We start from the raw sequence: 25,167 nt of genomic DNA, 5'->3' as shown, positions 1-25,167 counted from the left end.
TAGAGATACTATTCACTGACCTCGATTTTGTAATCAAAACGATGGTTTATTTTTTGAACACTACAATGAAAAACTTGATTGGACCTTTGCTGATTGCTGCAACGGTGATTAACGATGAAGAAATAGTGGATATTAAATAGACGGATAAAAAAATAAAAAAAAAATTGGATATTGAGTAGATGGATGTTCCAAAGAAAAACAATTAAATTTTTTATAATCAAAGAAAATGATACACGATTTCAATGGTGGGATTGAATAATTAGTGATGCATTATTCACCAATTTATAATGTTAACATTAAGGAAAAGATAAGATTAGTTTATCTACATCAAAATAAAACAGCAAAAATTGAAGATAGAATTTTAAAGATAAGATTGATGAATAAGAAGATAATTTCTAAAAAGATAACAAGATTGAAATAGGCGCAGGACACATTTCAATCGATTGGGTAGCATTACCAATCGATTGAAGTTGGCAAAAAATTCAACTTCATCACCTTCCAATCGATTGGATTACATTACCAATCGATTGAATTTGGCTAAAACTTCAATGTCGTCACTTTCCAATCGATTGTATTTGGCAAATCTATGTTGTTTTCGTGAATTCAATCGATTGAGTAACAAAAACAATCGATTGTTTTGAGGCATTCATTCGATTGGAAAGTATAAACAATCGATTGGTTTAAGCGAAAACCATTCTACCTTACAACTTTCAATCGATTGTTTTGTGATACACTGTAATCCAATCGATTGAATTTCAAGGAAACACGATTTGGAAGCCATGGACGAACGTCACGAGATCAAATTTAATATTTTAATCGATTGGAATGACCAAAAGCTTTATTAGGATCAATGGAGGATATAATTGGTTGCTGTTTTTGTATTTGATTGTTAATAAATATAATAGATAATTGATAAAATAATAATTTATAAAATAAAAAACAGTTTCTATAATTAAATAAAATATATGGGATTAATTTGTAATTAAAATTAGTTCAAGAACTATGTAGCAATTATTAAAAAAACTCTAAAAACATACTTTCTAATGGGACCATTAAGTAATCCAAAAGTTCTAGAACCACCGAATCTTGAGCCATGTAACTACACCCTAAGAGAAAGAACGTTAGCACTGGCATAGTACACTAAATATGATTATTGAACGGAAAAGTAAAGCTAAACTATTTTTAATTAGTTAATTTTAAATAATTACAATTAATCATTAATAATTTTATATTTTTTAAAATAAAATTTAAATAATTATTAATTATTTTTAATATGAAATATAATTTAAAAATATTTATTGATTTATTGTTGATTAAATCTCTATTGGTTATCTAAGGAGATTGTTTTATTATAATAGAATAGCCGAAAGTAAGAGAAAATGGTATCGCATTAATAGTACAAGACGTATCAGCACTTATTATGTTACAAACTTTGTCTCCGCACATTGATCTCAAACAAAAGAGTGTCGTGTATATATATATATAACTTTAGAAAACTCTGGAATTTCCCCTTTATGTTGATGGAGTTCTTTTTTTTTTATTTTTGATCAGAGTGAGAGATTAAAAATTTTGTAACATCAGAGTGTGATTCAAGAACCATATTAAGATTATGAATCATGCAAACAAGGATTTATTCAACGCGGCAATGGATCATAGGGGTAGACCCTCAAATAAAAAATTGGGACCATTATTAGTTTTAGTTCTTGGCCCACTTACTCCATTCATTCGGGATTTTTCACATTAAAACTTTACTCTATTTTATTAGTGAGTTAAAAATTTCTCTATCCTAATTCTACTCACACATTAAAATTCTAAATTTTATTCTACTTTATTTTATCCGTAAAAATATTATTCTTTTTAAAATAAATATAAAATTCAATCATTACAAATTTTATACATATTAATAAAATAAAAAATAAAAAATTAATGTTTTAAATTACTAAATTAACTAATTAGTTCAGTAATTATTCACTTATAACAAGTTATTATATAAAGAAAGTTGCGAGTTCAACTTTTACCTTCTTCATACACGTTCAATAAAAACTAAAATAAAGATATAAAAATCATTTTACATGTCCACCAAAACTAAAATATTATCATTTTAACCTTCATTGGACTTCAAAACGAAAACGTCATTATTTCAGACTAATTAGTGTAACAAAAAAAATACTAAATTATTATTCTATTTACCAAGTTAGATCGAAAAGGCAGAAATTATTTTTAATATGGAAAGAGAGATGATGTTTTGGTTGAATATTGATATTTGAAGTGTATTATAGTAGTATGGAAATCATTCAACACGCCCCCCACGTGTTGGCTAAGAAGCTGCCACGTGTCCAACACGCCCCCACGTGTTGGCCAGAATGCTGCCACGTGTCCACCACGCCCCCCACGTGTTGGCTTCCCACCTAAAAAATTCACCCATCTGTAATTACACCAAATACTCCCATTTTCAACAAAAACACCAATATTTTTTCCATACCAAAAAAAATTAGCCTCGAAAAGGGGTTAAAAAATGACTATAACATCCAAAATCCAATCTCGATTATCACTATAATATAATCAGAATCTACAAAATTAAATTAGTAAAAGGGTACCACTATGCAGAATTATTCCGTTACTACTTACTACATCAAAATCTGATCCCCACGTTTCTTTTCACAGTGACTAGAAAACAGACAAAATGAAGAGGTAGATAGATGGTGAAAAGACTTTTATATATTGTAAAAAAAATGGGGGGTTATTCCAGCAACTATTTGCAAAGATCAGAGACACAATTCATATTTCACAGACACAGTTTTTTACTTTTTGGGGAGCATTTAAGACACCCTCATCTACCTCCTTCTGTGTGATATCATCTTCTCCAAATTTTCAAACCAAGTTAAACCAAATTTTAATCTCAATAAATTTTGGTAGAAACTCAGGTCCAGTCGACTTCATGTGAAGTTGATATTCGAGAGCCGTTAGATGATTTGACTGATTTGACTAAATTTTTACCTAACAACTCTCAACTATCAACTTCACGTGAAATCGACTGCACATGAGTTTTCACCATAAATTTTATATTTTTTTTGTCGATACTAAATTTTAAATTTTAAACTCTAAATTTTAAATATTAAAAATAAATTATTAGCTTAAAATATTGATTAATAATGATAAAAAATATTAATTGTTTAGTATTTATTTTTTTGATATTAATAAAACATTCTACAATATTTGGACTATGCACCATTCATCAATTAATGATTAATATGATTAATTAGCTAGTATTTTAATCCCTCCTCAAATTCACCACAATTTTTTTTTCTCTTTAGAAGGGGGCCCATTAATTATTCTCATATTCATTTTATTATTATATAAAAATAATGTACTACTACCATACTCTTTTGTTCATGATCTTGATAAGTCTCTGTCTTTCTCTTTCACTCTCACACTCACACAAACCTGCATTTATAGACACTTACCAGAATCAACAGCATACATCATTCTTTTCTTTCATCAAATTCATTCATTCATATGATGATGAAGGCTCTACTATTATTTCTCTTTGCTATTTCTTCATCACTGTTTATGGAACCTTGTTATTCAAGCAGTGGATATTGGCCTCCTTCACCAGGATACTGGCCAAGTCACAAATTCAGGTCTATGAACTTTTACAAAGGATTTAGAAACCTTTGGGGTCCTCAACACCAAGCACTTGACAACAATAATGCATTAACAATTTGGCTTGATAGAACCTCAGGTTAGTTTAATTTGTCCCTCATTTTAATTTTAATTTGCTAAATGCATTATCTATCTACTATATAGCATTACTCAACACATTATCACATACTTATTTAATTTTTCTTTTCAAAATGCCTATAAAATTATTTTTTATATATATTTATAAGAAATAATGTACTTACATGTTTTTTTCAACCACATTTAATGCATTGTTTATATATATATATATATATATATATATATATATATATATATAAGTTACAGAAAAAATAAAATAGAATAAATAAAGATATTTTTGAAACAGTATTAAATGAACTATTAAGATTTAGTTATTCTGTTAGTTTCTATAATTTTATCAAATTTTTAATTAAGTCTTTATATATTTTTTAATTGAGTCTCTACACTATTTTTAATTTTATAACTAAATTTTTATCATATAAAAATATTAAATTAATAAAATATTTCTCTCAAAAAATATGTGGTTTAAGATATAATTAGGTTTTTAACTGTAGATGCTTTAATTTGCGGATAAATATTTTGTTAATTATAATTTTTTTTACACTAGCAAGGACCTAATTATAAAATTAAAAATAATGTACCTAATTAAAAAAAAAGTATAAAATTCTAAATTACAAATTTAGAAAAATGATAAAGACTAACAGAATAATTACACCTGCTATTTAAATTGTAAATGTACAAGTATTCTCAACAAAGAAAATTATTTTCTTGGTTAATTAAATGTGTCAATAATCTATTTACTATGTATCATTGAAATGTATCTCTTTTTTATGGTTAACAGGGAGTGGATTCAAATCAGTTCGTCCATTTAGATCAGGTTACTTTGGTGCTTCAATTAAGCTCCACCCTGGCTACACTGCAGGAGTTATAACAGCTTTCTATGTATAATATTTTCATCATATGATCAAATTAATTAATTTGAGTTACAAAATGAACAATTTGAATTAGCTTTGTACATTATTAATCATGTTTAGCTAGCTTAATTAATTAAATAATTAATTATATTGCAGCTTTCTAACAATGAAGCACACCCTGGGTTCCATGATGAAGTGGACATAGAGTTTCTTGGGACCACATTTGGAAAACCTTATACTTTACAAACAAATGTTTACATAAGAGGAAGTGGGGATGGAACGATTATAGGAAGAGAGATGAAGTTCCATTTGTGGTTTGATCCTACCAAAGATTTTCATCACTATGCTATTCTTTGGTCTCCTAAAGAAATCATGTAAGTCACTGTTCCTCTTGTGACTCTTTTTCTTTTTTAAAATTATATAAAAACAATAGATTTTTCTAAGCAAAATTAAAGTTCTTTTGTTTTGTCCTACCCTTCAAATATTTCATACTAAAATATATTGCCTTTATTATTGTTGTTTAAATTATATTTTTAAGAATTTCGCTAATTTCATTTAATTTAAAATAGTAACTATATCTCTAGTATATTTGTTTCCCTTGTCATAGAGCTCAAACTCTAGACTACTAAAAATAAATAAATTTTAATTAATTTAGATTGGTCGAGTATTCAACTCACTCATCATTTTAAATAAGTGTCGAATATTTGAATTCTGCTTTTTGCATGCAATAACTTATTAGTCAACAACAAATCCTTAAATAAAATTTAAATTCACGATGAATTAATTATTCTTCTGTTGAATTAGACGATACCGAGACAACAAAAAAAATAATAAGAAAAATATAGTCACAATAATCTGTGAGATGGAAATAATAATGTATGTTATATTTCAACTCAATAATTGCAACTTATTATTTATTTAAGTTTGAATAAGAATGTCACATCATTTTCTCTCAATTAAAATGTATTTTAAAAACCATTGCTCATTAACCAAAAAAATAATGCATTATTAGTTAATAATAGAATCACAGTGGTAATGAGAGGTATAGCATTTCAAGTGTCAAAACAAGATTACTGTTTTGACTTTTGAGACCTATTTCAATAGAGAATATAGTAGAAACATGATAGCCACATTTCATTTTCTGCTGAAGGCTGAAGCATATGTAAGAGAAAGCATAGAAAGAATAAACCAATCAATAATATAGTGTATCTATAATAATTAAGGTTGGATTCCACGTGGAATGGTTGTTCACAATTTTTTTTTTCTTTTATAAAGTGTAATTTTTATCATACATTTTTAAATGGAATTTAAAAAATATGTGAAAAAATATTATATAATAAAAAAAGTATATTTTATAAAAAAATTAGTTTCGGATCCTATATATATGTATGTGTCATTCACATCATTGGTCCTTATTAGCAACAATATTAAGCACCACAGTGTAGACACAATTTTAATGATATTTTAAAAGATGAAAGAGAAATAATTTCATTTGCTCTGAAATTTAGGGAAAAAAAGCTAAAGAGGCATTTGACATATTTAATCATGTTAAAACAATTTGACGAACTATCTTGGATTTAAATAAGTGTGATAAATTTAAATCTCCTTTCTTTCTGTATATGTAGTAATTTATCGACTAAAATTAAAATAAATTTTGCTAATTGTATGCTGATTTTTTCTCATTAATTTATTAATCTACTTGTTTATTTTAAAACCATTCATTAAAGTTATTATAAAATTAACTTTAGTAGCTAGCCATGTGCTACTAATTAATCCTTATTATAAGTAATTCCCATTTAACAAGTTTATATATACATTATTTTTTAAAGTTTAATTATTCTGTCGGTCTCTATAATTTTATTGAACTTTCAATTAGGATTTTATATTTTTTTTCTTTTCGATTAAGTCCTTATACTGTATTAAATTTTGTAATTAAGTCTCTGCCGTGACAAAAACGTTAGAATTAATGGAATATTTCGTTAAACAAAACGAATATGCTAACACTTGACTAAATATTCTGTATAATTAAATATAATATTCTGTTAATTCCAACGTTTTTGTCACGACAGAGATTTAGTTACACAATCTGATATAGTATAGGGATTCACTTAAAAAAAAGTATAGGAGTCTAATTGAAAATTCGATAAAATTATAAAGACTAATAGAGTAATTACACATTTTTTTTAAACTAACATCATTATTATTATTATATTAATTAAACAATAATAATGTATCAGATTCCTGGTGGATGATGTGCCAATAAGAAGGTACCCTAGAAAGAGTGCTTACACATTTCCACTAAGACCAATGTGGGTTTATGGTTCAATATGGGATGCATCATCATGGGCAACTGAAGATGGCAAGTACAAAGCTGATTATAGGTACCAACCTTTTGTTGCAAGGTACACAAATTTCAAGGCTAGTGGTTGCTCCGCCTATGCATCACGGTGGTGCCACCCAGTCTCAGCCTCACCATATAGGTCCGGTGGCTTGACCAGGCAACAATATTGGGCCATGAGGTGGGTCCAAAGACACCATATGGTTTATAACTATTGCCAAGACCCCAAAAGGGACCATAGATTAACACCTGAATGTTGGGGTTAAATTATAATTATATATAAATTTTATTATTATAAAGTGAATCATTTTATTAATAATTTAAGGCCCTAAGAAAACCGTTTTTTGGTGTAAAATGAGTGATTTATTATGATTTTAGTCCCTATAGAATTTTAATTTTTTTTAATGTCGTTTTGGTTCAAATATTTTTAAAAAAGTAAATGAAATTGGTCCCGGAGGAACTAAATTATAATTTTTAATTTTGTGAGGACTGAAATTTTAGTTAAAATTTTTCTTATATATTTTTAAGAAAGCTTTTTATATTTTGTGGTGATGACTTGAGTTGGGGTCCCCTAGCTTGAAAGCAACATTGATGAAAAGTGTGGACTTTTTTTTTATTATTGTTTTTAGAAGGTAAACAAAAAAAAGGAAAATAATGAAAAGAGAATGAGAAGCAGAGGGTCAATAATTATTATGTCAGCTGAATAATGGTGGCACAGTTGAGTTATGAGTGCGAATATTATAAGCACAGTCCTCATTTTGTTATGTCATATTGTTACTTTAATTATGTAATGATATTTTTCCTTCTTTTATTTTATTTTACATTTTTTTAATTTAGGTATGTAATTATGCATATATATGCATAGTTACTTCATTATATTATTGTTGACCGTGTAAGTTTCGAATCCTATGCCAACTTACATACCACAGGATTCGAGGTACCAGAACATTTGGACTATTAAATGATTTCATAATAAAATATATTTTTAAAATTTTTTTAACAGTTGTTATATAATCTTTTAACTAATTTTAATTACAAATTAATTCGATATATATTTTTTTTAATTATAAAAACTATTTTTAATTTTATAAATTATTATTTTATCAATCATCTATTATGTTTATGAACAATCAAAAATAAAAACAATAACGAATTAGATCTTCCATTGATCGTAATATCCGTGACGTTCGTGATCAACAATAAAATCGTGTTTCCTTGAAAACCAATCGATTGGAATTTCAAAACAATCGATTGAATTATAACTCAATCGATTTAATTACAGTTTATCACAAAACAATCGATTGAAAATTGCAACAGCATGGTTTTTGCATAAATCAATCGATTGGTTATATGACCCAATCGATTGAACGATGAATAAAAAGTGGATTTTTGTAATTCAATCGATTGTTTATACTCTCCAATCAATTGAATGCTTGAAAACAACCTGAGGTCTCACCAAAACAATCGATTGGTTTTGTTACTCAATCGATTGAATTCACCAAAATAATATGAATTTGCCAAATTCAATAGATTAGTTGTGTATGTAAATTCCAATTCAATCGAAAGCGTTGTAAATTATTTTTTTCTGAATTCAATCGATTGTTAATATATTCCAATCGATTGAAATTTGAAATGCCTATCTATTAAACAAGAAAATCATGCGTATTCACACTTCTATTTTCTAAAACGTGAGAAGCTTTCTGGATTTTAGAGAGATTATAAACAATCGATTGAATTACAAAAATTCACTTTTTATTCATCGTTCAATTGATTGGGTCATATAACTAATCGATTGATTTATGCGAAAACCATGCTGCCTTGCAATTTCCAATCGATTGTTTTGTGATAAACTATAATCCAATCGATTGGTTTTGAAGGAAACACGATTTTATTGTTGATCACGAACGTCACGGATCAAATATAAACTTTTAATCAATTGGAATGGCCAAAAGCTTTATTACGATTAATGGAAGATCTAATTCGTTATTGCTTTTGTTTTTTATTGTTAATAAACATAAAATAATATGGGGTTAAAAAATAGTTTTTATAATTAAAAAAAATATATGGAGTTAATTTGTAATTAAAATTAGTTAAAGAACTATGTAGCAGTTATTAAAAAAACTTTAAAAACATGTTTTATTATGAGACAATTTAATGATCTAAATATTCTGGGACCATCGAATCCGGTACCGTGTAAGTTGAATGTGACCACTTTCTATTTTTTTTTTTTTTTAACTATGGATGAGAGTTTGATTCACATGAATCTTGTATTCTTGTTCATCTTTCTATTTTTTTTTTCTTGAAAATTAAATATTTTTCCTTTTCAGTTTTCAGTTTTCAGTTTTCACCTTACTTTATTTTGGAATATATGAAACTAAATGCCATGGCAATAACTATAAGAGAATTTAAACACTGTCAGTAGTTCTGAAACTTTTCAATTGGTTTCTTTCATTTCATTTACTCCAAGGAACCTTCAAGTGCGAAATTAAATAGAACGTGTATCCAAGTGTAACACATGCAACCATTTTTATTGTTGGTTTATTTAAAATTTTAATTAACATTTTGGTTCATAACAATTGTAATAAGTGTAACTCTTTAGTATAATAAGGGAAAATTTAGTTCTTTTTTCTTTGTGTTTATATTAGATATGAGAAAATGTTGTAGTGTAATGAATGTAAAGTTATTAGAGGAACGTGCTATGAAAGAGCTAAACTAGATAGATATATATTAGATAGTAATAATCGATTTGGGTTGGTCAAATAATCAGCTCATTCGTCCGCTTAAGCAAGTGTCAGAAATTTAAATTTCGTTTTGTGTATACAACAATTCATTGGCCAGTGATATAACATTACTCTCTTGAAAAATAAGGTTTCAACTTTTGGTAAACCAAACTGATATAATATATATTATTCACATGGGTGATAATTAATAATAATGTACAAAGACAATAAGAATATGTAACTAACAACACAATTATTAAAGTTGCATACTATAAATTGATGAAACGTGATGGTTCCTCCAATTTAACATATATGAACTTCTTGTTGAAGAAAAATAATTTAGGAAATAATGTAGAGGCCCCATAATGCATGAATGATCATATAAATAGGGTTGTTAGTGGGGAGCTTTTGATGAATTATTATCAATAAAGTGAAAATGATATATGGAATGTTCTCAAAAACAAATAGGTTGTGTTTGTTTACAGAGACAGGATACTGAGACAGGGACACTGAGACATAAAATTATGTTTGGCAGAGGAGACATGGACAGAGACAATGTGTCCAGAGACACTGAATTAGTATATTTTGTGTTCATCCTGACAGGAAGGACACGGAGACACTAACAAAGAACACAACTTATTTTTTATTTTTTCTTTCATTATTCTTGTTAATTTTTCATAATTATAATTTTTTATTGTTATATTTTTCATCTCAAATTTTTTGAATAAAAAAAAATGAGAATAAATTGAATTTTTATAATTTGTTCTAGTTTATCACCAAACAGAATACAAGAACACAAAATTTTATATCTCTGTCCATCAGTGTCTTATCCTGTCCTGTTCTCAGTGTCTTATCCTATCCTATTCTTAGAAACAAACGCAGCCATAAATATGGTTAGCATTACAAATACAATAATCCTCCACTCTCTCCTACTTTCTTTTCATTAGGCTTCTCTGTGATGTGAAAATGTTCTTACTTATGAGGTGTAAATTACATCATCATCTATCAAGTATGTGAAAAAAAAATTCTAGTAAATGTTGAAATTTGAAGGAATATTTACTCAACAATTAGAGATTTAGAGATGATTACATTATTAAAAAAAGAAAAGAATAACCGACCCAAAATACTTTATCCATAAAATTCTAGTAAATGTTCTACGCACACATAAAATTTACTCTGCATATATAAGGCCATGAAAAGTAATGGTAAAAGAATATTGTTTGTTTGACACTAATAGAAGTTTATCAACAACTTGCCTTCAACAAATCCGACTTTAGCTCAGTTGGTAGAGCGGAGGACTGTAGTGATTAATCTGCCAGTTAATCCTTAGGTCGCTGGTTCGATTCCGGCAGGTCGGATATTTTATTAAAATATTTACTTTTAAATATTTATTCAAATGCAAAAATTTAGATTTGAATAATTATTTATTAAATATAAAAATTTTGTTGTTATTTACAAAAAAAATATTTATTCAAATATTATTACAAAAATTTAGATTCTATAAGCTATTTATTAAATATAAAAGTTTTATTGTTATTTAAAAAAAAATATATTTATTAATTTTTTTTATCATATTTTTAAATTAGAATATTTTGTTGATAATATTTTTTAAAAATTTTTTGGCTGGCAGCTGAATCTTTTGGCACCAAATTGGTAATTAATCTGTAATATTTTCCAGTCTATAATTTTTCTACCTTGTAACGATATTTTTTTTATTCTGCAGAAAAAGTCTTGGTCAAGGTTTTCATTCTCTTCCTTTTTTGGTTGGTTTTGGACATATCCTTTTTTTGTTTTTGGTATCACAACCTCTTCTCGTGAAGCTTATTTTTTTTGGGGCCAAGCTCAAAGGACAAAACGGCCCAAACTGAGATTCTGAAATTACCAAACTGCTACCTACCTTGTCCTTGTTGAATCTCTACGCTACTTGGTTTTCGGTTTTCTTTTGTCAGCTTTGAGCTCCCAAAACATTCATTCACCGCAAACATGGTAATTCTCCCCTCACTCAATCGCTCAATTCATGCTTCTGTTTACTTCAATTATGATTTTATTTTTTTTTTGTTTTATTCTGAATTTAATAATTGAATTGAACGCTGAGTAATTCTCATAATATGTGTTTGTAGGTTTGCTTGGCTTGTTTGTTGCCCCTGTTCCTCGTTCCCATCGTCAACATCCTCCCTCTCCTCTTCGATTTTATCATGGTAAGTTCTTCTGTTTCGTAATGTATCCTACCGAATCGGATCAGAAATTCTGATTACTTTAGATTCTGTGAGCATAGCCAAAATGATTCAGATTTTCATTCTTATGGATTTATGGTTGGTTACTCTTCTGAACAAATTGAAATCCATGAATATTTGTTAGTTTGGAATTTCAACTAAAATGTAGTAACGATTATCTCAATTTCACCTTTACTTTAGTGATCTGAATTAACTCATGGTAGTTATTTTACAATTTAGTAAGCAAAATTCTTTTCTATGCTGGTGAATTTTTTTTGTTTAATTAATTAATGTGTACTAAAGCCTTAAAACATAGTAATTTTTAAGCTTCATATATTTGTGTTGTTTTTGTAATTGGTTCTAACATTGATGCTTATGGTTTTTTTTTTTTCAAAAGGGGAAAATCTATAGGCTTTTTGGTTGGGAGTATAGGAAACCAGAGAGGGCTCCTGCAGCATGTCCATACAAGCCTGCAGCCAAGAGGGATACTGCTAAAGTAAGCGATGATGAATGAATTTTATGATTATTATTATTGCAACTGGTTTATGATATACAGCTATGCAATAGGATATTGTTTGAACTTTGAATTTGCCCTTGTTATTGTTTAACTTCAGGTGTGAACTTCAACTTATCTGTTGTTAACAACCATGGGGACTGGGGGGTTTAATTCCTTTTTACAAAATTAAGAGTGAAGAAGCTATCTTTGTTTCCTTTTTCATTTTCCTTTGGGGTGTATAATTGGCAAATCATTAGTTAACCTTAATTGATCCTAGGACCTTTATCACCAAGGGTTATGGTGTAGTAGTAGAGGCACTCTACGGCAATGGGGAAAATCTAGGTTCTACTTGTGGAGAGAATGCTTGATTGTGCTCGAAAAGGATTAGTTCCCTTCTTTCCCTTGGGGGAAAAAACCACCTTGGACTGATGGCTAACAATCTCTGCTGCTTGAGCTCAACGAGGTAGTGGTTAGAAATAGAACCCAACGTGAGTTTGCTCATCTAGTTTACTTAATGCTCAAACTTCACTATAACTCGGGTTAGATTCCTTGATTATTTTGTTAGCAACTCACTTGTAAATATATTTTTTATGAGCATCTAATGAGTTGTGGGGGCATTCCATGAAATTGAAGTGGCGCAAACTTTCTCCAAACCAAAATTTAAGTGCATCATAATGAGAAATCCCATTTTAATTATAATGATAGAGAATTTGTGCTCATTTTTAAGGTAAATTCTTTGAATTTCTAGTAGCGTAGTTGTCCATGATTTCATCCTGGTTGGTAAGAGAGACTTAACACTTTGTTTACAGGAAATAGCCAATGGTGTGCTGGGTCATGAACCCCATTAATCTCCTCAGTGTCTCTTTAGTAACTTGAATACATAATGTTATGGAAAGCTGTTGAACAAAATGATATTTTGTATTCTACTTTCAAGCTTATCTCTTATAGCTTATAACTGGAGTTAGAATTTAGATCTGGTATTGGTTCTGAATCTTGTTGCCTAGCATATGCATGGCACTATCTTGATTTGTGATTTGTTCTGGAGCTGCCATCAACAATATGATATGCAATAAGGAAAAGCGGAAAACCTAATCCTTATAAATAAACAGGGTGATTGACGTGAAATTCCTGGAGTGATATCCAATTAAGTCAGAAGCAATCTGTATAAAGAGTATCCACACTCACTTATTCTTAATGTTTTACATACTTATCAAACATTTTAAAAGAAAACGAGTGATTGTAAATGCTCATGGAACACACATCAGAGGTGTTGCATCATGCGTGCGCTGTATTATGTTTGTATTTTTGTATGAATGCTTCAACTTCATAAACTTTATGAATATAATTTTAACTCCAAACCTTAATGTTATGGCAGGTTGAGGCCGATACTGAACCAGCTCAAGTAGAACCTATTAAACCTGCAAGTGTAGATGTCAAGCAGGATTAACGTCCATTGTTATCAGTATCAACAATATGTGGTTGCAATGCTCCCAACTTTCACCAACTAGGAAAAGATCAAAATGACATCAAATACAATGCTATCTGTATAATTTAACATGATGCATGAGAACTGACTAGAAATGTTCAATATGTTATTCTGTAATTTACAGGAGAATATGCTTAAAGTTAGTCATCACCACGACTTCATTTCCCAAGGTTATTATGTTTCATAACGTAAATCATTTTGGTCTACATTCTGTAAGTGATAGATAAAAATAGAAAAAAGAATGCTATATTATATAGATAATAACGTGCCTTGATCGATCATTTTAATAGAACGTATGGATGTCAAAACGGGTTGAACCTGTCAAAAATGGGAGTGGGCTGCTATCTTATTTTTTTAAGGGTATTTTTGTAAATTTACATATCATATAAATAAAAATATTTCACTTTTCCTTCCCACAACCACAAACAACAGCCGGCCCTAATTTCCCTTCCCTGACCTTGAGAGTTGAGACTGAGAGACCCTGACCCTCGACTTCCTTCAGCCTTCAGGCAGCAGCTCATCATCGTCGGTCTCCCAGTCGCCGGTCCCTGTCTCATCACGATTTTCGCCAGTCTTCACCGAATCGCACCCCCGACGGCGCTGTTTGGTCTTGCCTCTACTCTATCCTCTGCTCATCTCTCCTCCTTTGCCTCTCGGGCCTCGACGGTTCTGTGTCCGGCGGATTCCCGGCGCGCTCCTCTCTCTTCCTCTGCTCCTTGGCGGCTGTGTTTCAGACTTTCAGTAAGTGAAGATTTTTATTTTTTATTTTTTGAAATAAGGAACTGTGATTACAGTTTACCTATTCTTTGTTTTTGTTATGGCTCTATCATATAATCATATATTCTTGTGTTTGTGGCTATGGACAGCTTGTTTCATGCTTTTGAAATTTTTTTGTGAATTTGTTTATGAAATTTGTTTTACTGGACAGCTTCTTTCATGCTTTTGTGGACAGCTTCTTTTTCCTATTTTTAAAATGCTAACTAACTTCTAATTTATGAATGAAGTCAAACATCGATACTAGTTTGGTGGCTTGGTAGCTTGATTGAATATGCTATTGACTGTTTATTCTTAACTTCTTATTTATGCTGATATGCATTCTTTGATTTGCATTCTGTTTTAATTCTTTGATATGCATTCTATCATAAGGAAATCAGTTGTGGTTGATCGCATTAATGAAATTTTTTTAAAGGGAATGAGAAAAATTAAGTGTTAGGCCTCCCCCCTACTATCAGTGTGGATTTTTGATCTATTTCTGAAAAAAAAAAGATCGATCTTTTTTTTTTCCCAACTACATTCCACAATCGAAAGTCGTTTTTGCCAGACCGAAAAAAAAAAGAGTTTTTTGGAATTGAAAACAAACAATCTCTATTAAAAGTGTTTCAACATTACTAAGTCAAGCAAAGCTTAACACACTTCATAAACAAATATAATTTCTTTGTTTAATTCTCTAATCAGGCAACCCAATACAAAGATAAATTTTCATAGGCTGTGAAGAAACCCTCAACTGTTTTGCTGTCATTCTTTGTTATTTTTATCTCCGTTATAACAACTTTATTGAGAGACCGAACTAAAAATAGCATTAGCAAGGAGCAACACTCACACTCAGGATCTAACTTTCAAGCACTCAGAGAAAGTTTTTTTATTTTTTTGTTTTTAGTTATTATAAAATATCAAATTGGGCCACTGATTTAATATTTTCTCCTCAATAGTGGGCTTTATCCAAAACGCTAAAGCCCAAACAAATTAAAATAAGTTGGGACCCTGAATGGTAAATAAACGAAAGAGAAGGCTAAGCTGAAGTGAGCACTACAAAAACCCTAGCTCCTTCCGCACTTAGCCTCTGATCTCAGTCGCCGTACACAAAAACCCTAATCTCTCACTGAGCGACTTCGCGTTCCACTTTCAGCAGGTTCGTCCCCTCTCAATTCCCTCCGTTAATGTCTATTCTCTTCACTCTTCGTGCTTCCTTCAATCTTCTGCGATTTCCAGATCTATTGTTTGTTGATTTTCATTCCTTGTTTGGGCTTCATTTCTTTTCTGTCGCTCTTTTAACAAAGAATCATGTTGTTGATTTTTTGGAAATGTTATTGATTATTTGTTGAACCTATTTTATTTTGTTGTTCTGCTGCTTCTGTTAAACTTTTATATGATTCTTTGTTTCCAATTTTGATTTTTAATGCATATATCCTCGAACTCCAGCTCTATCTCCTGGTTTATCTGCAGCTCTGGCCGGCTCTCATGGTATCTCAGATAGTCATGAATGTCGCAACCGGCTGGATTTGTTTGAATTTCTGCTTCTGTTTGAATAATTTATGTTCTATGTTCAGTGTATTTTGAATTTGCTAATTGTTGTTGATTGTTGTATTTGTTTATGCAGTTTGTTGTATTTGGGGGTTTTAGCTTATGAATGTGTATTATTTTTAATTGTTAGGGTTCTAGGTTCTGATTATTAAAGAAGGTGTGTTTTTTATTGTTAGGGTTCTAGGTTCTAATTGTTGTATTTGGGGGTTTTAACTTATGAATGTGTATATTTATTTGATTAGGGAAATTGGTTGTGGTTCACTGTTCAATGTATTTGTTTAGGAAAATTGCTTCTGATTGTTCAATGTATTTGTTTAGGAAAATTCCTTTCTTATTGTTTAAATCTGCAGAAATTTACAGGATACGAAAACAAAAAATAGCATATAAGTGGTCATGAAAGAGATTTTGTGTTATGATGATGGATTGGTGCTGCGCCAGTTCCTCTTCCAAATGAATCTACAAGCATCAGATCTCTGACTGCATTGCCTGCTGCGCCAGTCCTCATTGAAACACTGAAAATTTATATTTATTTTATCTTATGTTGACTACTAAACTTTTAAACTTCTTTTATTATCGTATGTTAATTTCTTGTCGTTGAATTTCATTGGATTAAGACTTTGTTAGTTATTGTGTATTTGTGTTTGTTGATTTCAACGTGATGACTTTGTATGTTAATTATCGTATGTTTGAAACACTGAACATTTAGCTTTTGAGTTGGAGCTGAAATGTGTCAGTATAATAATTAAAACTAATGAATTCTTTGTTGGATGTTAATTATAACCGAGATTTTTATTTTGAATGAATGGCAGAGATGGGTGAGGAGGTGAAAGCAATTGTTCCCGAGTCTGTGCTTAAGAAGCAGAAAAGGGAGGAGGAATGGGCCTTGAAGAAAAAGGAGGAGCTTAATGCTGCAAAGAAGAAAAGAGCTGAGAGCCGCAAGCTCATTTACCGCAGGGCAAAGCAATATGCAAATGAATACCAGGAGCAGGTTGCATTTCACCTTAATCTATTTCCCTTTTTCTCTGTTTTAATGTTTGTTTCTGTTTCCTTTATTGTGTTTTGCATTTTTCTCTGCCAGATTGACCCGCTTTTATATTACAGGAAAAGCAGCTGATCCAATTGAAGCGGGAAGCAAAGCTGAAAGGTGGATTCTATGTTGATCCAGAGGCTAAGCTCCTGTTTATCATCCGTATCCGTGGGTATGTGTTTGTTTCCTTTGTTACTCCATATTTATGCTATTAATACTATGTCCCAAGTTTTAATCGATTCTGTAATCTGGGTCTTACTTGTTCTAGTTGTGTTTTTTCAGTATCAATGCCATGGACCCCAAGTCAAGAAAGATCTTGCAGTTGTTGAGGTTGAGACAGGTACTGCTTATAATCATTGAATGTTGAGCTTTATTGTGTTATTTTCTTGTGTGGGCGTTGTTATGGTTTACTTGGTGTTAGTAGTACAGTTCATGACTGTTGTTTTATAACCATGTTTAATGTGATGATCATTGAGGTGTTTCAACTTGAATTCAAGTCCCTGTTTATTGGTTTGTTAAACACTATTCAATTTATGTTAGAACAGGCAGATTTTTGTTTGTTGTTGAGTCACAAAAAATGGGGAGTAAACACGTCTGCTCTCATATTCTCAAACCTCTCTCTGTCACTTGTTTTGTTCCCCAAGGAGTGTTAATGTTTTTGTTCTTTGGCTTTATGTGTGTTTTCACTGCATTTGCCCAAAAGTCTTGAGGCTATATAGTGTCATGGAAGTTTGACATAGTCAATTAAGAAAATATGTAATGTTTTTGGTACTTGTTTGTAATACTATCTGTTTGAAATCTTGCCATTTACACTGTGTAAAGTACCCATACTAATGTTTTACTCCCTTGCCTCTGTTTTCTTTTTTGCAACAGATCTTCAATGGTGTCTTTCTGAAGGTGAACAAGGCCACAATGAACATGCTTCACAGGGTTGAACCATATGTGACCTATGGGTATGTAAACTTGTGCCGTCATGCCTTTTTGAATGTGATGAATCCCTTATTTTTTGGGCTAAGCGTAATAGTTCCTCTCCTTTTGTAGATACCCAAATCTGAAGAGTGTAAAAGAGCTTATTTACAAGAGGGGCTTTGGTAAGCTGAACAAGCAGAGAATTGCCCTAACCGACAATTCCATCATTGAGAAGGTCTGTAATATTATTTTTAGCATTAGAATATACAATTCAAATGGATTCTATCTACTCACTGCTTTCCTTGGATGACGCTTCAGGCACTGGGCGAACATGGAATCATCTGCATCGAAGATCTTATCCATGAGATCATAACCGTTGGATCACATTTCAAGGAAGCAAACAACTTCCTTTGGCCATTTAAGCTCAAGGCTCCATTGGGTGGCCTGAAGAAGAAGAGAAACCACTATGTTGAAGGAGGAGATGCCGGAAACAGGGAGAACTACATCAATGAGCTTATCAGGAGAATGAATTAGGATGTGGACTTCTGTTCCAAGCATAGTGGATTCAGTCTTTTATTGGCTTTTTTAGATCAAGGTTTATTGGAAGTTTGGAAGTAATACATTTCTGACACTGATAAAATCTTTGTTCAAGGTTTATTTTGTTTTTCATTTTACAAAACAGAGTTTGTTGAGTTGTCCTTTAGACATTGAGTATTATCGGTTTATAATGTTTTTTTTAGTCCCTCGTTTTACGAGAAATATGTGATTTTCATATTGCACTAGCTTTAATTAATTGTTTTCAAATAAGTGTTCTGGTAGTATTTAAGATATGTCGAAATGTTAGGGGTTAGAGGACAGATTGAATTTATTTTTGGTTTCAACTAAACTATAATTAAACCATTTAAGTAAACATGACATTGAACTAGATTCATGTGGTGAATAGCATAATCAAATTCAGCACACAGGTATAATCAAATTCATCAAACAGGTATAATCAAACTTAACAGTTAAATATAGCACTGAACTTGAATATAATTAAACTTGGTAAACATGTATAATCAAATTTTAATGTAATCAAAATAAGAAAATCTTTATAATCAAACACATTGAACTTGAGCATAATCAAACCCATAATCAAACTTAGCAAACCCGTATAATCAAACTTAGGAATTAAATATAGCACCTAATCTGAGTATAATCAAACTTAGCAAACCCGTATAATCAAACTTAGGAATTAAATATAGCACCTAATCTGAGTATAATCAAACTTGGTAAACATGTATACTGTATAATCAAATTCAGGAATTAAATATAGCACCTAATCTGAGTATAATCAAACTTGGTAAACATGTATAATCAAATTTAATTTATAATCAAACACAGTAGTCAAATATAACACTGAACTTGAGCATAATCAAACTCAGCAAACACAAATAATTAAACTCAGTAGTCAAATATAGCACTGAATCTGAATATAATCAAACTCGATAAACATGTATAATCAAACTCAAATTATAATCAAACTCAATAAACATGTATAATCAAACTCAATAATCAAATATAGCATTAAACTTGAGTATAATCAAACTTTAAATTATCTATAATTAAACTCAGAGTATAATCAAAGGAAGCAAGTAATTATTAATTTTTAACATCAAAACAAAGAATAGTAAAAATGCCAAACTAACTTATTTTTCATTGGAACTTGTGTTTGCTCCTCCTTCTTGCTTCTTTTCTTTCTTTGTAAGTTTTTAACTTTTTATTTTGACTAATAACAATTTAAAAAATATTTAAATCCTTTTAGCAAAATACACGACAATTTATTTTACGCATAAATTCTTTTAGTGTCTAAAGTGTTTTTTAAGAGGTGTTTTACCTTTTTTTAATTTTTTTTACTAATATCATTTTCAAAAATACTTTGATTATACTCTGACTTTGATTATACATGTTTACATATTTACAAAGTTTGATTATACTTTGAGTTTGATTATAAATATTTTGAAGTTTGATTATACTCATGTCTAGTGCTATATTTGACTACAGAGTTTGATTATATATGTTTAATGAGTTTGATTATAATATGAGTTTGATTATAAATGTTTACCGAGTTTGATTATATTCAGGTCAGTGCTATATTTGATTGTTGAGTTTGATTACGTGTTTGTTGAGTTTGATTATGCTAAAATTCAGTGCTATATTTGACAACTGTATTTGATTATAAATGTATAATGAGTTTGATTATACACGTTTACCGAGTTTGATTATATTGAGATTCAGTGCTATATTTAACTGCTGAGTTTAATTATACGTGTTTGCTTCTTTTATTTCTTTTGTTTCTTTTTAATGTTCAGTCACCAAAAATAAAAGGCAAATAAAAGGCAAGAGAGGGAATTTGATTTTGAGAATGGATTTATGCGGGAAAATTCCCAAAAAAAAACACTCTTCTTTTCTGCCACGTGTTGTCACCAACTCCCTTTTTTATTATTACTAGTAGCGCCATGTACTAATTCGGCATTGGGCACTCTCATAATTATAATTATAATCACTATTATATATTTTACTCATCATCATTATTATCCTCTTCTATTTTCTATCTTCCACAATAATATTAGTAAACGAGAAAAGAAAAAAATCAATGCAAATTTGTCACTTTACTCTCTAAAAAACTATTGTGTCGCAGTTTACAAATATTTTGTTATTTTTTGTTTTATATATTTTCCGAATTTTTTCTCTCTTCGTCCTCCTCCTTTTTCTTATTTTTATAAATCTTTCTATTTCACACTTTTAATTTTTTTTTATTTTACCTTTTAAGAAGAATAAAAAAAATCAAACAAAAAAAAATTAAGGAATTATGCAACTTTTTATTTTTATTTATTTATTTTTTTACCATAAATACAAACTTTTGAAAGAAAGATACGTAACTTTATAAATAAAAATACATAAATTTTGTATAAAGAGAGGGAAAAAAAAGAATAAGAAGAAACAAAAATAAAATACATCAAATTCAAAATCTTGAAAATTTTCGAGCCAAAATTAAAAAATTTATGTGTCATGGTTAAAAAAGTTTGGTGTTATTTTTCATTCGAAGAAAAAATGTGATTCACGTGCACATGTGTGAGCAATTTTTATTTGATTTGGACCAACTTAATTTAGATTTGGTGGATAAAAATACGTAAATATATAACGAAATTGATAAAAAAAATATCTCCAAATAAACCATAATTATCTATTAAAAAAACAGAATTATCACGAGATAATGGTCATTGCTGAGTTTATTATAGTCAAGTTCGATGCTATATTTAACTACTAAGTTTGATTATAAGTGTTTATTGGGTTTGATTATAGTCAGGTTCAGTGCTTGTAGCTGAGTTTGATTATAGATATTTATTGCATTTGATTATCTTCAAGTTCAGTGCTATATTTGACTACTAAGTTTAATTATAATAGTTTTTATTGAAAATATAAACCCTAAACTCTAAATCTTAATTTTTATTATTTAATTTATATTTAATTGTAAATCTTTTAGCAAAATATTAAAATAAAAAAATTACAGAATAAATGAATATAATTCATTACATGCATTTTGCTAAAAAAATATTTAAATATTTATTTAAACAGATATTATTAACAAAGAAATGAAATAATAAACAAAAAAAATATATTCCTTCAAAATATGTAGCTAAAATAATTTAAGTATTTTTGAAAATGATATTAGTAAAAATAAATGGAAAAACACCTCTTAAAAAATATTTTATACATTAAAAAAATTTACGTGTAAAATAAATTGTCATGTATTTTGTTAAAAGGATTTAAATATTTTTTAAAATGATACTAATAAAAAAAATTTTAAATTTACAAAAAAAAAATTATATTTATATTTATTATAAATCTTTTAGCAAAATATTAAAATAAAAAAATTACAGAATAAATGAATGATTCTGAAATTTAATCTACATTTGTTTTTACTATATAAAACATAATTCATATTTTCTGTTGAAAATTGTTAGAAGGAATTTGTTTCATTCATATTTTTATCCATTGCTCGTAAAATCAAATGTTCATAGAATGCCTTCAATTCATAATATATAACAAAGTTAGAAGCTAGCGATAGTATCTCCTTAATTACATATTTAAATCACTAATCAGGAGAATGATATTAGAAGAGTTTTCTCTTTTTTTCTTCCATGCTATCTCTTAGTTTGACGGGACAAAGATTAATCTGTTATGGATCAAAGAGACTAATTTTGTGTTTTTATATTTTTTTTGGTGATAAATTAGAACAAATTATGAAAATCTAATTTATTTTTATCTTTTATCATTTAAAAAATTTGATACGAAAAATATAATAAAAAATATAATTATAAAAAATTAACAAGAATAATAAAAGAAAAATGAAAAATAATTTGTGTCATTTGTTAGTGTCTCCGTGTCTTTGTTATGATGGATACAAAATACACTAATTCTGTATCTCTAGACACATTGTCTCTATTCATGTCTCCTCTATCAAATACGATTTTGTGTCTTTGAGTCTCTGTCTCAGTGTCCTGTCTTTGTATATACAAACGCAACCTAAGAGTTTGTCGTTTGCTGCATGCATAAGGCGAGATTCCTTTGTTGTATTTTGCCAAATTTCAATCTAACATAACTTAGATTAAGAGTACAAGACCGTAATCATAAAGCTACTTGGAAAACTGGCACTAGCCAGAATTCAAACTCTCAATACTTGTTTAAGTAAACTAGAGAACTAATTACTAGACCAATTCGAATTGGCTAGAAGAGTTCTGTTTTTTTTTTTGTATTAAAACGGGAGAGAGTTATCTCTTAATATTATCTTTTTTTTAATTGAGTCCTAGTCCTATACGTATGAGGATGTTGATTTTTTTTTTTTGGTTAGAGATGTTGATTGTTAAGAAACAGAGTAGAAATTTTTTTGAACATTTTCACTCTAAAAGGCTTCTATGTTGGATTTTGGACTCAAAATTTACACCCTCAAGGGACAAGAGTATCTAAGCCTAACAAGTTATCCCAACCCAAAAAAAAAGTTCCCATTTTCTGGCCAAAACCAATATCTATGCACTTCAGAGAAATAAATTAAGTCTGTCCCAAAAAAAACTCTGTCCAAAAAGTTCTCAAGAATTGTTAAAAAAAAAAACACATGTATAGGAACTCCCCACCCCAACAAATATCATGAGAATCTATGGAAGTGATTTTATGGGACCCTTCGTAACGTTATTTGAATTTAAGGTCATCATCATGAGCACATCGTTTATAGAAAAATGAAAATCATCCCTCTCCTCCTTGTCCATCTGTAAAGATCAAAAGTAAAGCCAAGTTTCTGGAAAATAACTTCAATTCAAAGCATTTGTGGCTCCAACGCTTCCCTACTTGTGATTAATTAATTTAAAGTCATGACATCATTTCATGGTGTTTCTATAAGACTATGTAAAAGAATCACTTACACCCATTTAAATAACTATCCTATAATTAACTAATTTACAGAATATTCTAAAGTTCGTGTACATTTCATAACAAGTAGGTGTTTTTTTTTTCATGGGGTGGAATATTCTAATGAATCATTTGCAACCAATATACAATAATAAAATAAAGTTAATTTTTTTGGTCTTTGGATTTGGTTTGTTTACTTGGCTACCAAGGAATGAGATTATACAAAAATAATAAAATAAATGGCTGCTATATAATTTATTAGATAAGTTACAAAAATATATATTCAATAAGATTAATGGTATTGTGACAATTAAGTCTATATATTCATGTCTCTTAACCTACTCTTAGGTAGCGTTTGTTTTGAGGTACCGAGACAGAAATTGAGAGACGTGGGACTCAGTATCATGTTTGTTGGTTCAGAGATTGGTACTAAAATTTCTGTCTCTATCTCCAAAATTTCAGTATTTCAGTACTTCAAAAATGTAGAAACACAGGAGACTAAAATTTGTAGAGATGGAGGCTGAAACTTTAATAACATTTTATACCTAAAATACCATCATTTCAATTAATTAATTCCAATTTTATCCTTTGTGCAAAATAAATTAGAGTTTCATTCTTATTTCAATTTCTGTCTCCTATTTTGCACCAAACAGAATATTCAGATTTATTTTAATCTCTATCTCTTAATTTCTGTCTCTCAGTTTTAGTCTTTCTGCCTCTGTCTCTCCACCAAACGCTATCTTAATAAGATGATAAATCTTGCTTCTGTGTATTTCAAAGTCAATTAAATGCACTATTGACTTGAAGGATTCATGTTGAGGTAGTTGGTGACAGAAGCAAAAAAGGAGAAGTAGGAGTACTTGGATCAAACATACAAGTCACTAACCCACCAAGCCATGGTAGTGGAGTCTATATATGAAGAAGAAAATTGATGAAAGGCCTTTAATTTCAAAATTATTTGATGTTGGTCATACATAATTACATACCAAATTTTTTAGTAGTGCAGAGGTAAATAATTACATATCTGTTTGGTTCACACTAGAAAGTATAAAAGGCGTTTTCTTATGGAAACATAACCATTTTTTTTTCTATAAAATATATTTTTTTCCACAAGGATATATATAAAATATTTTTTTATTTTGAAATATCTTTAAAACTTTGCTATCTATACGTCATTTTAAGATGTGTCATAAAATTATTTTTCTTACAAGTTTAAATTGATAGAAAAGAAATATATGAATTGTTGTATTTTTTAATATATTTTTTATGCAAAACTTTATTTTAAATTTTGTGTAAATTTATAGGTATTTTTTTAAATTTATCTTGTACTAAATTGTTTTTATTTTAAAATCAATATAAATTGAACTAAGCACTTTTTTATCATAAAAATTTGGATATTAGGTCATAAAATTATTTTTCTTGAAATTTAAAATAATACGAAAAGATACATAAATAATCATATTTTTAAAAATTATAGTAATTAAATAATTAATTAAAGTATTCAGTACTGGCGCCGCCGGTTGCCAGTTTGGTCACGAGTAAATGAGCCATTGGCCACTTGTATTCTGTGGTTGTAAGTTACGACAAACCAAATCGGCCTAAGATCCTATTATTTCATTCTTAAATTCACTTTAAAT

General features: G+C 29.2%; 3 protein-coding genes and 1 non-coding gene across 6 annotated transcripts; all 4 read left to right on the top strand.

Annotated features, from left to right (window-relative positions):
• The first annotated feature begins 3,408 nt into the window (after positions 1-3,408).
• Positions 3,409-7,411, top strand: LOC107642192 (putative xyloglucan endotransglucosylase/hydrolase protein 32). Its single transcript, XM_016345494.3, has 4 exons — positions 3,409-3,742; positions 4,523-4,623; positions 4,752-4,969; positions 6,833-7,411. Exons 1-4 carry the CDS (start codon positions 3,517-3,519, stop codon positions 7,197-7,199), a joined length of 912 nt encoding a protein of 303 aa, XP_016200980.1. The 5' UTR covers positions 3,409-3,516; the 3' UTR covers positions 7,200-7,411.
• Positions 7,412-10,920: 3,509 nt separating this feature from the next.
• Positions 10,921-11,011, top strand: TRNAY-GUA (transfer RNA tyrosine (anticodon GUA)). Its single transcript is given in 2 exon segments — positions 10,921-10,957; positions 10,976-11,011. It is a non-coding gene; the product is annotated as a tRNA-Tyr (tRNA).
• Positions 11,012-11,506: 495 nt separating this feature from the next.
• On the top strand, positions 11,507-14,054 carry LOC107644675 (uncharacterized). Its single transcript, XM_016348596.3, has 4 exons — positions 11,507-11,639; positions 11,774-11,851; positions 12,264-12,362; positions 13,738-14,054. The coding sequence occupies exons 1-4, from the start codon at positions 11,637-11,639 to the stop codon at positions 13,807-13,809; spliced, it is 252 nt and encodes an 83-aa protein (XP_016204082.1). The 5' UTR covers positions 11,507-11,636; the 3' UTR covers positions 13,810-14,054.
• A 206-nt stretch (positions 14,055-14,260) lies between these two features.
• Positions 14,261-18,892, top strand: LOC107644674 (large ribosomal subunit protein uL30y). Of its 3 annotated transcripts, none has more exons than XM_016348595.3 (7): positions 14,261-14,589; positions 16,959-17,137; positions 17,251-17,348; positions 17,459-17,516; positions 18,050-18,129; positions 18,218-18,320; positions 18,404-18,892. In XM_016348595.3, the coding sequence occupies exons 2-7, from the start codon at positions 16,961-16,963 to the stop codon at positions 18,617-18,619; spliced, it is 732 nt and encodes a 243-aa protein (XP_016204081.1). In that variant the 5' UTR covers positions 14,261-14,589; positions 16,959-16,960; the 3' UTR covers positions 18,620-18,892. The 3 variants fall into 3 exon arrangements, with proteins under 3 accessions (XP_016204081.1, XP_016204080.1, XP_016204079.1); XM_016348594.3 differs by having other exon boundaries at positions 14,266-15,757; XM_016348593.3 differs by lacking the exon at positions 14,261-14,589 and having other exon boundaries at positions 16,952-17,137.
• Positions 18,893-25,167: the final 6,275 nt, after the last annotated feature.

This window comes from Arachis ipaensis, chromosome B5, assembly GCF_059453495.1.
Source record: "Arachis ipaensis isolate K30076 ecotype BB chromosome B5, ASM5945349v1, whole genome shotgun sequence".
NCBI lineage: Eukaryota > Viridiplantae > Streptophyta > Magnoliopsida > Fabales > Fabaceae > Arachis > Arachis ipaensis.
The sequence above is the reverse complement of the archived record's forward strand: the minus strand, read 5'-3'. Positions and strand labels throughout refer to the sequence as shown.